Genomic DNA, 13,950 nt, shown 5'->3' on the forward strand with positions numbered 1-13,950 from the left:
TTCGAAGGTCCCTGTAAAACATTCTAGAGGCTGCCATTCCACACATGTTGTGAAGGGAAAACATCTGCATACAATAGAATACATTAGAGTTCTTGATATTCACATAGTCTTCATGCAAGCATTTCTCTAAAGCAAAGAAACATTAAACAAGTTCTGAAACTTACAGTTAGTTGGGAACCGTGGTGAGTTCTCATCTTCAAGATGTATTTGGCTTGAGGTGTAAACATGTTGCACCTTTGCAAGCCACTTTCCATCCTTGTTGCAAACTTTGAATTCTAAGATCTTTCTTTTCCAGTGAGATGGCTTGTGGAAGCCATGTGCCTTCGAGGAACCTTGTGTGCACCCCTCAAACTAGGCTGCATTGTTATCCACATGAACCACTTAAAAACGGTAGGAATCCAATAACCTTCATCATCCTGTACTTTGGAAATAGCCATGGACTCGATAGTGGATGGTGGCCTACGTACACACTGAAGAGCCATAGATGGCCCAAATGAAAAGAAAGTTAATGTTAAGAATATGGCAAAAAAGCAAATACCTGCTCCTCCTCCTCAGAGAGAGAGAGAGACAGAGAGAGAGAGAGAGAGAGAGAGAGAGAGAGCTAGCTAAAGCTTCAAAGAAAGTGAATGTTAAGAATATGGCAAAAAAGCAAATACCTGCTCCTCAGAGAGAGAGAGAGAGAGAGAGAGAGAGAGAGAGCTAGCTAAAGCTTCAAAGAAGTTTGCTGCAAATCCATACACACACACACACACAATACACACACACACACATGCACACACACAGAAAGCTAAACCATTAGGTGTCTGCATGCACAGAGAGAGAGATAGAGAGAGAGAGAGAGAGAGAGAGAGAGAGAGAGAGTTTGATAACAGAGCTTCCTCTAGAGAGAGAGAGAGAGAGAGAAGGGCTAATAACAGAGCTTCCTCTGAGTAGCTGGTAGCAAAGAGCTTTCCTCAAAAGAAACCTAATGAGAGATTGCATTAGGTGCCTGCTTGCACAGAGAGAGAGAGAGAGACAGAGACAGAGACAGAGACAGAGAGACAGAGTCTGATAACAGAGCTTCCTCTAGAGAGAGAGAGAGGCTGATAACAAAGCTTTCTCTGAGTAGGTGGTAGCAAAGAGCTTTCCTCAAGTTGGAGATGAAGATAGGGGTGCAAGTGAGGGTGTAGTGAGTGGTAGATGGGGAAAGTGGGTTAGTCTAAAAGGGAGGAGAGAGAAACACGCCCCTACTTTTGGAGGGAAGAGGGAAGTGAGGGGGAGTAACTTTTTGAAACTTTTCCTTTAAAAAAATATTTAAAAAAAAAGATATTAAAGATTTTCTTTGCTGGCAGATCTGAAAAAGGTAAGATTCTACCTTTGACCACAAGATTTAGGTTCTTAATCAACCCAACGTTTTTGTACACATGTATTTTTCCTATTGGCCTTCACACTAATCATCTCTTTAATCTCATGGCAGCTTAAAGGGCTCCCATAGACCTCAACCTTCCCCTAATGCCCACTGATTTATCCTTGATTCACTCCACCTCTTTTGCTTGATTCTCTCCACCTCTCCCAGAATATCTCCACACTTCCTAAATCTTCTCATGCTACCCTTTATTCTCTCCCAGTAGATTCTTCTCACCTTTTCACAGGTTCTCTCACATTTACAGATTCTCTTTCACAACCTCTAGCCAAGGGCTTGTTCCCGCACACACCCTATTCACTTGTATATTTCAACACCTCCCCTCAAGTGAATACTCCTAGCACACCTGGACCCTATACCAAGTTTCCCTCTTACTTGATAGTCCGCGACCAGTGCCTAGCACACCTCCCCTCAAGTTAACTTAGCACACTTGGACCCTATACCAAGTTTCTCTCTTACTTGATAGCCCGCGACCAGTGCCTCAAGTCCCTAAACTCATAGTCCTTGACACTCTCTCTCTCTCTATGTGTCCAAGGCTTACTACTACAAGTGCCCGTGACCTTGACTAAAGTGCTCACACATACATCTACCATGTGGCCTACATCATCGGTGGCTCTCAGAGGTGGTTTTACTTTGTTGGGATAGGTTACATTGGGTTGTGGGGTCTCTCTCTCTCTCTATCTTTCTTTCTCTCTCTTAGAGGTTTTCACATGGCTCCTCACTCTTTGGAGCCTCACATCTTCTCTTGTCTTCAGTCTTCTTGTCGTGGCAGCTTCTCTCCACGCGTCCATGTCTTCCTCTTCTTTAAGTCTTCTTGTTGTGGCAGCTTCTCTTCTCGTGTCCACATCTTCCTTCAGCTTTTCTTCTTGGTGTGGATCCTCTTCTTGGAAAGAGATGTTCTTCTTCTTTCATGGCTGGGGCCATGAGCTTGTCTGTCAGTTCTTCTTGCTCCATGTGAGCAACATGTTTAAATGTTTTGTTGACAATTCTTTTGGGCTTTTGATGTTTATCTTGTATCATTATGCAATGCAAACCCAAATCTATGCGGGAGGTCTTACCTCTTGCCTTATTCTGGACAAGGGCAGTGTCTAATCCAATTTTTACACTGATGTAATGTGCCCAATACATAATGCGTATAGCATTCATTCTTATGCACATTCCCAAATGCAACTCTGGCTGTGAATAATCTTGAATTAGAGTGTGATTTGCAGGCATTCACCAAGGGTGCTCAATAAATGTTCAGATGCCTAGCATATTATTGTGAGATATGGGTGAGGTTCCATTACCTCTTCTAGAGGATTTAAGGCCAGTGGCATGGGTGATGCAGTGGACCAAAGCTGTCTTGGGATGTGTATGATGATAGAGATCAGATCACATAGAGACAGAGTATTGACAAGACATGCTGAGAGATAATGGCATTCCATATAAGACTTTGCCAAACAGGTCCATCACTGATTTCTTCATGATAAGAGCATTCATATCAGCCACCTGTGTGTGTCGTCACTGCTGCATCAACATTAGCTCATACACATGTACCAATCGTACACATGGGCCATATTTGCATCCTAAAGGGGGCGGGCCATTTCCAAGGGCCCCCAACCTAGAGCACTGAGGATATCCACCACACAAAGATAGATCTATGAGATGACATGCCCTCATCATAGCCGCATCTCCCATGAGGAGGCTTATAGAGTCATGTTTCAATTTTTAGTTTTTCTATGTCAATGTATATATACACCCATGGGTCATGGTGGTCTCATAGGCCCTTTGGGTCTTTTGTAGGCATTAATAGATCTCTCTCTCTCTCTCTCTCTCTCTCTCTCTCTCTCTCTCTCTCTCTCTCTCTCTCTCTCTCTCTCTCTCTCTCTCTCTCTCTCTCTCTCTCTCTCTCTTCTATCTGCAGACTCGTTGATTTCTAATTTGTATATGAGTTAGAGTGTAATAACTGAAGTAGTTTGACCTCCTTCTGCGAAGATGGTCAGGGATGGTGATCGAGTTGTGGAGGTGGAAATAATATTTTTATGTTGCATGAGAGGTTTGTGAGGTGAACGTGACTTTAGTGTAGTGGGATGCAAATTTGGCAATGTCTTGCCACCACAACAATCTAGCACGACATCATGATGCGGAGGAGGCCATTCTAGAGAACAGAGCATCATAAGCTAAGGAGATTGAACTAGGTACATGGGATTGTGTGCTTTGTCTCAGAAGTGGAGGGATTGAACTTGGAAATTTTCCATCTACTAGTGAGCTTGAGCAGAGCAGGGAAATTACAATGTCTAGAGGGTGCATGCTCTCAACTGCAATCCATGGTCAGAAGGCTACTTAACGAGTGACTATGGACTCACAAATGTATGAAAGGCTTCAATTAAGATCTTAATTGGTTGCTCCTCGACTAAGTTTGATGGAAAAATAACTACATTAAAAAAATATGCAAACTTAGTGCATTAGTCATCACATCAAAGAAATACAAAATTAAAAGTTAGTGCATTAGTTATCAAATCAAGGGTGTGAAAACTTACAATTCTCAGGAAACCTATTTCTTTTAGTTTGTGGATGAAGGCACATGCCATGGTACATATAAATGTGCTGAACTCTTGCCCCACTACATCTTGATCTTTGGTTTTCTTCAAACCAAGCACCTTACCCTTCCAATGGAGGTCTAAATTATCACTTTTACAAACTCTCTGAGGACCTGTAGAGCTTGGTTGCATAAACACCAAATCATTCTTCTTGAAATTGTGTCCAATCCACTCACTATTGTTATCCTTGAAGCTAAGCTATGTAATGGAGTCTTTTCCTCTCTTCCTTGATGCCATGCTAATATGAAAAATTTCTTCTATATGAGAGTAGATATGTATGTTAATACAAAGAAAATGGAATATAGGAGAGACTTTTGAAGATATACAGAGGATATGAAACTTGAAAATACCTATGAGAGCTTACAAATGTAGAGAATGATAGTGTAGCTACTTCACAAGCTGGGGAGGAGAGAAGAAAACCTGAGAAGTGCTTTTTCAATAATAGGTTAGCATAGGAGAGGCTTTGGAAAGAAAAAAAACACCTATTTGGTAGGGATTTTTAAAAAAAATAGGGTTAGTTTTTGGTCATGATATTGTGGTAAGTGCTTAGAGTGAAAATAGGAAGTAGATGGAGAGTAGAAAGAGGAGAGAAACATCTATGAAGAATGAGGAAGAAAAGGACATTTAAAAAGTAAGAGAGGGCCAAAGGGGAGGGGGGGAGGGTGGATGGCTACCTTGACATAGGGAGACAAACCTATGAATAATTATCGTAGCTCATATAAAATATTACTAGGAGGATCCCACGAAGCGGATAAAGAGGAGAGAAACATCTATGAAGAACGAGGAAGAAAAGGACATTTAAAAAGTAAGAGAGGGCCAAAGGGGAGGGGGGAGGGTGGCTGGCTACCTTGACATAGGGAGACAAACCTATGAATAATTATCGTAGCTCATATAAAATATTACTAGGAGGATCCCACGAAGCGGATAAAATGTGCACTCCTCCATACCCTTCCCATTGGTCCACCTCACATATCCTTTGCTTAGAAAGTGAATTAAAAGTTAATCAAAAGGACCCTATTTGAGTCTAAAATTTTCCTAATGTTTTGGTTTTTGATTTTTTTTTCCTAGGTTCATAACTTTAGGTTCACACCGTGTCCAGGTTCATGCATGTGGGTTCACATGTCCAGGCTCACGCTTACAAGCTCAGGTCTCCACACTCACGTCTTTTTTGTATGAACTAGGCTCACGTACTTTTTTTTATGAAATAGGCCTACTTGGGACAAAAACTTTTATATGGTAGGCCCATGACAGGGTTAGTATATAATTATTGAGTAATAATTATACTTTAATGGCCCAATAATTATAAAGGACAAGAATTTTCCTTGAAAATTATAGTTTTTACAGATTGTATGACAAAAAAATTTCTTGAAAATTAGAGTTGGTACAAATTGTATGACAAGAGAATCCTTAAAGGACATGAGTAGGTATGTCCTTACAAGGCATTAATAATTAGTTAGTACAATATTAGGTATACCTACCTCTAGACTCATGTCTGTTGATGCACGTCTCCAAACTCATGACTCACATATTTAGACTCGTGGCTCACATCTCCAAGCTCATGGCTCACGTCTTTAGGCTCATGGCTAACGTCTCTAGGCTCACGTGTTGGCTCATGTGTTTGACTCATGTCTCTTTTTTAGCGGAAATGTGGGCTCACATCTCCCAACCTGAGAGCTCCATTTGTCCTGGTTTTTTGAGTTTTTTGAGGTTTTTTAGACTTGATGGGAGATGTTTAAGGGTCTTACTCCTAATTCATGGTTGTTATGCAAGTAATTAAGTGTTTTTTTAATTATTTTTTGTTGGTTTTTCATGCTTCCAATGGCATTAAAAAATGTGAAATTTAGGAATAAAAATTAACTATTCCACTCTAATCCACACAATTCAAACAATGGCATGAAAATATGTGAAATGTAGAAATAAAAAATAACTATTCCACTCTAATACGCACGTAATGGAACTTAATGCTCATGTTTTCAACTTTTAATCATAATTGCTAAGCTATTCCTTGGCTTAATATAATGAGATCTAAGCCTTAGGGGATCCAAAATCATGCAAATCACCAAGAAACCAGGGCTTTTCCTTCCAAGATATGAAAATAAAATGCCCTACTGCAAATCAAAATCAAAAGCAACAAAAATAACACATCTAAGGCTCCAAAATCGTGTGCTTTTTGGAGTGTGCCATCCTAATCAACAACACTGGGCAACATAGAGTGTTTCTAATAGCTTGGAATGGACGGATGAACATAAGCCCTAGGCTAGTACCTATCGGTGGTGTCATATATGTTCCAAGTCAAGGGCTTACCTTAGCCATGCCGAAGTATGTGTTGTTGGGCCTTGCCTTTGAGCTACAAATACAACTTCCCGATGTGGGTGTGTTAGCTCTTTTGTCATGTCCTCACTCCATTGTCACATTGTAATTCTCCTTGTCGGTGGGGTGAAAGGAGAGCTCTCTTCACCTAGATAGAGGCAAATAGAGATGGTCCTTCGCGATGGTTCTCTCTCACAAAGAGTGGGGGAAGAAGAAGCTAATTAAAGAGGAAAACCTATAAGCAAACTTATTCAAGCAAGAATCCATCTAGCATGCATGAATCCAAAATCATACAAGCAAGCAAGAGTAGAGAAGAGAAGAGCTCACAAGTATTCTATTGTCAAAATTGACTTATATACAAATGACCAGCGTTTACACTAGGCAATCTAAAATTAAAAATGTTGCGGCCTCTATTACTACTCTTAAGTAAGTATGTACATGAAATCCTTAGACTTTCCCTATTTAACATTACGCACAAGGTAAGGCCGCTTTATATGGTCCAATGTCATCATTCAAGCAAGTAGCAAAGCCTATTATGGTAGATGGTAGGTAAAACCATATCAAATATGGAGTGTTCAACAACATACTATGACCGATCATAATAGTCATATAGTTAGGGATCCTTGGGGTCCCCACTTAATGAATGGGAACGATGGTGTTGGTGATCCAGGAAGGGGGAAAGCCTTCACATATTGCTATGTTAAATAAGCTTGCACGAATGGGGGCTAAAACATGGTGCATAAGTGCTATGCTTGTATATCCTCATGATTTCTTGCCCTCCCATTCTGTAGCTTAGTAGTGTTAAAAAGATGGGCACGGAGATGTGTGCCAATTGTCGCATAAGTGGATTCAGCACATCATATAGATGCCTCCCGTATGACAGGGTCTATGATGGGGTGGGCGTTTTTTTCTCATCCAAAATGTGCCAAGCCTCTAAGTTGTCTTCACTCAGGAAGAGCTTACACGATTCATGTTCTTGTCTGCTGGCAAGGAAATTTCCTCTTGTGAATCGGACATCGCATCTTATGTTGTGATCTGTCTAAGTTCCCTCCCCTGTAAGAGGCGTAATCTGGTGCTCCGGTACTCATCATCCTACCACCCATTCTGAGGTTGGGAACCCACTAGTAGACTGGTTAGTAGTGTGGGGGAAGTTGGCATGGCGGAGTCATGGATGATAGAGGAGAGTTGGGTTGTGATGTCAAAGAGAGGTAGTGTATAAGTGGTCCTCATATACATGATCAAGCTCATGGCAAAAGAGGATGCCGGGCGGGAGGTGTAGAGGTGTGTGAGTCAAAACAGGGCAAGAGATTTAAATGAGAGATACGCATGGTCAACCAAAATGGGAGGGGATGGGATGGTGAAATTCAAGATCTATGCTATAAGAGCAAGAGAACCCATGAGGTTGTCCACATTGTTGGTCCTCCCTACATGTGGGAAGGATTTAAGGTTGTCTAGCCGTGGCCATCTTGTCATCCCATTGTATATAACCTCTAGGAAGTGCCTACCATAAGATGTGACATCCCTTCATCTTTGTTGCTCCTCTGTAATGCCATTTCAAATCAATCTCTAGCAATCTAATGGCATCATCATGGAAATCATACATTTGTAGTTGTGTGCCTGTTGTCCAAGCATTAAAATCCCCTAGTACGAGTATGTCCCTCTGCTCAAAGAACGCTGTAATAGCAACAAATAGAGGTGCATATGGGGACTCCCCACTTTCTGTATCACTACATGCAAAAAGTTTTCTTGTGGGAAGTAGCATACTACAATAGGTATAAATTCATGACATGCCTAATGAGTCCCATCCACATAAATTGTGCTTGTTCATCCCATCTTACCACTTAGAGTATCTGTCACATATGGTGCTTAAAGAGGCACGCCGCCCCCTGAACAGTGCACCCCTCCACTGGTGCATGTTTGTTTCCAAAAGGCTAACTCTCACATGTTCTATGACATCAAGTAGCCCTCTTTCAAGACTTCAGTGAGTTTTTGCATGAAATACTACATCTCTATTTGTGTATGTTTTTTTAAAATCCCCTATTTTGACCAAAGAGTTCCATATCCTGTCATCCTCACATTGAAAGCTTTATGTTTCCATCATTAGCATGGCATTCATCACTGCATTTTGTGACGTTACAGGGGCTAATTTTTGCTTCTTCAAGACCTCTATCCATTTAGAGGTTGTTGCAATATCTTCCTAGAGATCCTTTTTAGTCTTCTATATTGCCACTTCCAACTGTTCAACCTCAAGGCCTGCACACCTATTTCGCCCTCTTCTATCCCTTTATCCATTGAATCTTTCAATACATTGAGCTCCTCTGGGAGTTCAATGCAGTTTGAACTTTTTTTTTCAGCATTCCAAGCTGTCTGCATTATATCCATTTCAATCCTTATGCATGCATGCATCACATCTTTCATTGTTTGCAATATGAAAAATTAGAAAACAGGGAAAATTTGTTAGAGAAGTGATGTTCTGTTCTAAGGCCGATTAGAGAGATCGATTGGTTTGCCACGTTGCCTTCGGGAGGGTTGGACGATGAGGCAACTACACGAAGCCAGAAGGTAGGCCGCTCCTACGTGAGAGAGAGAGAGAGAGATCATCAAACCCTAATTCCGCATAGTAGAATGTGAATTCCAAATTTGTACAGCAGAAAACATGGCGAAAACCCTAATTCATGCAGAACCCTGATTCACGCCATGAGAGAGAGAGAGAGAGAGAGAGAGAGAGAGCAGTATCACGAGAGGTGCTAGACTTCAACTTGTGCTTCTCTGATAGAGATTTTCACTCGCTTAGGGCGCCTGCATTACATATGCAGCAGGTCCAAATACAGAACACGTTGTCCATTAGTTAAGAATGTGGCATGTTTTGGCTGGGCATTATCATGACCAATCTTAATAAACATTCAAAGTCTGGCAGTACATTTTAGCACCTTCCCACCTTTACTGAAAGCAAATTTGATGGAGATTATTTCTCATTATTGCTGCACATGAGTTTTCAACATAAACACCTGCAAATCGCTCCTAATCAGGTCTTCCGTTCTTTATGGTCTGTCACAAAGTTAGATCAATGTGTCCATTTGACGTGCCATGCACATTTCTGTAATCATAGTCACAAATGTTGCAACTTGCAACTTACAGAAAGAGGATCGGTCGGGACATCCCTGCCAAATCAAAGCCAATCATGTGTATCCTCAAACTTGGTGTCAGCATGCTCAGCAATCGTGTATTGAGTTTCAAACTCAGTTTCAACATCTTCATCTATTAAGTGTTCGGTATCCCCATCACTCATTCCTTAACAAGGGCCTAACATCATGTCTCAAAAATTTTGACACCGGCTGTGAAAGAAGACTATAAAACACAAGCCCCGACATGGAAAACCCCTCCCAACTCATGGGCACACATCAGGTAACGAGACTAGCTCCACAGAAGGCCGAACAAAGGTCCTCCTCCACCAAATCTCAAATGCCCTCTGCAAGTTAGGGCAATCATCTCCATTCTTTAAAAACCTGTCTAACCATGCTACCATGATCATTTGCTGCTGCTTGAGAGGGAGTGTTAAGATTGTCTGACTAATCCCTTCCTCCACCACCTTTCTGTCAAGGCCTTTACACACCCTTTGCATCCATCCAAAATCATCAATCAGCGGCTGCAGCCAATTCTGCAATAGCATAAATCTTATCTCCTTTGGAGCCAAGACCTGACCTTTACCAAGCGCTACACACAACCCAGCCGTGAGGCGACTAACCTCATAGCGACCAAAGATGATTGGAACTTGCCCATGCAGAGTAGCAAGTTCCGTTTGAAAAGCCCATACTCGGACAAACTCATCAGCAATCTGTCTGTCAATCAGAATATCCACCAGCCAGTTCAAATTATCTGCCTGCCTTGTTATCTGTGCAATCAACATGCCACGCTCTTCGCTCAGTTTGCCCACGTTATCAGTACTTGATGCCTGCATGAAGAGGTGTAGAAGAGAGTTCACACATCCATGACAAGATTCATATAGGCTGTCTTTGCTCAGATCAGTGGCATCCCGCCCTTGTGTCATGTTCTCTCTCAGCATCCTTGAAACTAAGCCCTTCATCTCCCGTCTTGCCTTTTCATCTGTGCCCTTGGTTACCAGATGCAGTAGGCCGACCAGTACATCTTCTGACCCAGTCGGATTATCGGTTGACAGTCTTTGCAATACTTCCCCTGCTCCAATATTCTCCAAATGTAGTTCTGCAAGCAGTAATGTCACCTTCTCTTCGTCCTCTTCGGCCCATGGCACAGCTTCCAGATATTCCAGACAAGAGAATACACCTGCTTCAAAGACTATAGCTGCACAGACCTGCATTAAAAAACGCAGAAGGTCAGGTGTGCAGGCCCTAGACAGATCGATACCATCTCAACACTAGTCATCAAGAAAAGTGATCTCAGCGATTTGCTCAAAATATTTGAAGGCATTCAGTTTCTGAACTAGAAACAAAAGTAACAAACAATAATGCTTGCACTCTGTGTGTGCATGTGTGTGCATGTGTGTGCAATGCAACCCCCTAAGTAGATCAGCTTAAGCTACAGAATCAGTACCTTAAGAATCCCCAACACGTGAAGCACGCTCTCCTGGAGCATATCTCTCTTCATATCCTTGGAATACATTAACCGGAGAGTCTCCAAGTAGATCTCAACGTCCTCACAGCCTGAAATTTCGATGAGATGAGGAAGCTGGCAATGCTCCTTAGACCACATCTCCCTTATCTTCGCTGCAAAGAAACGGCTACGGGTTGCTAAGATTTGGCTGTGAGCATTGATTGTAATGCTAAAGCCTTCCTTGTTTTTCAAAGTGAGCTTCAAATCACAGGACGTAGGGTCATTAAATTGGGTCCCAGAGCTAAAAGGTGATAGTATTCTATCTTGTAAGGTGAGATTTTTGGGGTTGCCATGCATATGAGTATGCTGAAAAACACTATCCTGTGTTTCCTGGTCATGAACCATCATATCATACAATGTTGGAGATGGTTTTTTCCTGTCAAAGGGAGGGGAAGGTTGATTGATTACACCTGTGCTCAGAAATGCATTGAAATTCGAAAAATTTGGAGGCGATGCAGATGACAAGGGTGTGGCAGATGCCTCTACCATTGGAGAAACCCGCCCAGGGGTAAGAAAGCTTTTGAAAGGTGAGCTATCACCTGACTTATCTAGATTTCCCCCGTCTATAAATCCCTGCTTGATAAGAGCAGTGACCTCTCCTGTCTTGAGGACCTCTCCTGCAGCTTTTCCAACCTCCCCAGACTTCTTGAGCTTCTGTAATTTATTGATGACAACCTCATGCTCCTGTTTAGAAGTGCTTCGAGCAGGTGAAGAGAAGGGCATTTGATCTCCACTTTTGGGAGTTTTCTTCTCAAACTTGTGAGCCTCTGCAGCCTTAGTCCGAGAAGAGGGTGCAATTGGTGAAGAGGCCAAGGGCCGGCTAATGCAGCACCAGGCTCCCTGCGATTTCACAGTTTTTCCAGTCTTTCGCCCCTGTGAAGCCATGTAAGCTTTTAAAAGTAGGCACCAAATTAGGTGGCTTATAAGAGAAGGATCACACAGAGGCCTGCAAATTGCGGTACTTATGTTGAAAAGAGGGGCCTACATGAGCTCTAAGATGGGACAGAATCAACAGAAATCAGCTAAGAAGCTTTCATGGGTGCTTCGTCAACCTTTGTGGGTCAGTTAGAGGCTAGGAAAGCTTACAGAATGGATTAGAATCTGATAAGAGAGGTATGTGAATTGAGAAAGGGGGAGCTGCAGTCACCATAATCAGCTAAGAAGCATGCATTTGGATAAAGAGGGTGCTTTGTTCACCTGTGAGGGTCAATCAGAGGCGACGAAAGCTTGCAGAATGGTTTAGTATCTGGTAAGAAAGGCATGTGAACTGGGAAAGGATCAATCAGTCTCTAAATTCCGTATGGGAGTCCCAAATCAGAAGGTAGCTAGAAAGATGATCACAAAGGCATGTGAATTGGGCACCTAAGCGAGAAAGAGATTGCCGCAGCCACCATCAATAATTTCAGGTTATGGAGCTCCAAGATGAAGAGTTGGAAATAGAATAAAGAATTGAATCTGGAGGCAGGTAAAGGAAAATGATCACGTGTACGTGATGTGGCAGTTATGAGAGAAAGAATGCTGCTGATCATCTGAAGGTGGTGCAAGCTCCGAGATGGGAGCCCAGATCAAAGGCTTAAGGAGATGGTCAGAGATGCATGCACCATATTGGAGCAAGGAGTGCTTATCCTTCTTTGATTTGAGGGCATGGAAGCTCCAAGATGGAAGACAAAATCACAACGGATATGCGGAGGTGGAAATGGTCACGAATTGAGGGCCTTATGACGGTAGGAGGATGCCATCCTCGTTCAATCCGAGGAGCCAAAGGGGCAAGAACAGAGACCATGATGTAGGGTAGGTTGGTCTGCCTCCATGGATCTGAAGGAGCAGACAAAAGCAATCAAACATGCTGGAATCTACAGTAGCTCATGAATGCATGATCCTTATATTGGGGAGAGGGAGAGGGAGAAGGGGGAGGGGGGCGCAGTGATGGCCATGGGGGCGAGACAGTAAGCCCGTATATGGGTGAGGGCATAACATGGCCATGCGGATTGAATGAGCCCATACACGGGTGGGGGACATATGGCAATGGGTTGAGCTAGCACCATTCATGGCTATAGGTGAGCCCCTCAGACAGCTGGACGCTTATGGGCATATGCCATATGGTGAATGAGAGCGAGTACCTTTTGCTGGGTGCAGGCAATGTTGTTGAGACATGAGGCATGCATTCAACATGCTTTGAAAAACTTGTCACATGGGTTTTTTTTTTTTTTTAATTTGACTAGATGAAGCAGAGTGGGTTAAAAAAAAGGATTAAAACAAGTAAAAGAGAGCGTTGTGCACCCTACTTTACACATGGTACAACAGAACCACATGGTAAAGGGATGAGGGTCTCACTATCCTGCATACCTGTGCAGCAGCAACTTTGCCTTTTACGTTGGAGAATCGAGATGGCTTTACAGAGTAGAAGAAAGAATGAACAGAAGGGGTAGGGGTAAGGACTCTCTGCGGTGTCTGCAAAGTTAGGGTTTTCACTCTGTTAACTCTGTGGGAGTAGTCTAGGAAAGCTAGGGTTTTCTCTTTGCTCTGCAACATTGCAGGCCCCCCCCCCCCCCCCCTGGCCTGTGCTTTCTGCCAATCTAGAATGCTCTCGCTTTGGGGACGCGCTGGCCCAGCGTGAAAGACAGAAGGCAAAACCCTAAGGGTAAAGGTCTGAACTTTATAGAATCTCTCTGCTACTTGTGATTCCTTTTTGGCCCCATGCAACACCAAGTTTCTTCTTGTTTGCCTTGTCGCCTTCACAAATTTTATAAATTTCCATACTGCCGTAGAAGTATATTATCGTGGTGCTATTCCTTTCTTTATTTATTATTATGTATGGTGCACTTATTAATGGTTTCTTCCCATACCCAGGTTTTGAATAAGTCTAAACTAACATCGAGCTCGTGTTCTAGTGGTTGATGGGAGGGGGCTTGTAACCCTAGAGGTACAGGTTTGATCCCTAGCTGGACACCCGGTAGTTACCTTGCCCTCGCTTTGTAGAGGATATGAGGGGTCCTCCTAGAGTACTTTGCTAGAGGTACTAGGTTCGAT

At 42.7% G+C, this 13,950-nt stretch overlaps 1 protein-coding gene across 1 annotated transcript; it reads right to left on the minus strand.

The window, feature by feature from the left end:
- Positions 1-9,039: 9,039 nt before the first annotated feature.
- Positions 9,040-13,513, minus strand: LOC147635584 (BTB/POZ domain-containing protein At1g63850-like). Its single transcript, XM_086802934.1, has 3 exons — positions 13,267-13,513; positions 10,861-11,793; positions 9,040-10,621 (listed from the first exon to the last, which is right to left on the minus strand). Exons 1-3 carry the CDS (start codon positions 13,450-13,452, stop codon positions 9,680-9,682), a joined length of 2,061 nt encoding a protein of 686 aa, XP_086659060.1. The 5' UTR covers positions 13,453-13,513; the 3' UTR covers positions 9,040-9,679.
- Between the last annotated feature and the right edge of the window lie 437 nt (positions 13,514-13,950).

Source organism: Cibotium barometz, chromosome 9 (assembly GCF_041138505.1).
Source record: "Cibotium barometz isolate CiBa-2024 chromosome 9, ASM4113850v1, whole genome shotgun sequence".
Lineage (NCBI taxonomy): Eukaryota > Viridiplantae > Streptophyta > Polypodiopsida > Cyatheales > Cibotiaceae > Cibotium > Cibotium barometz.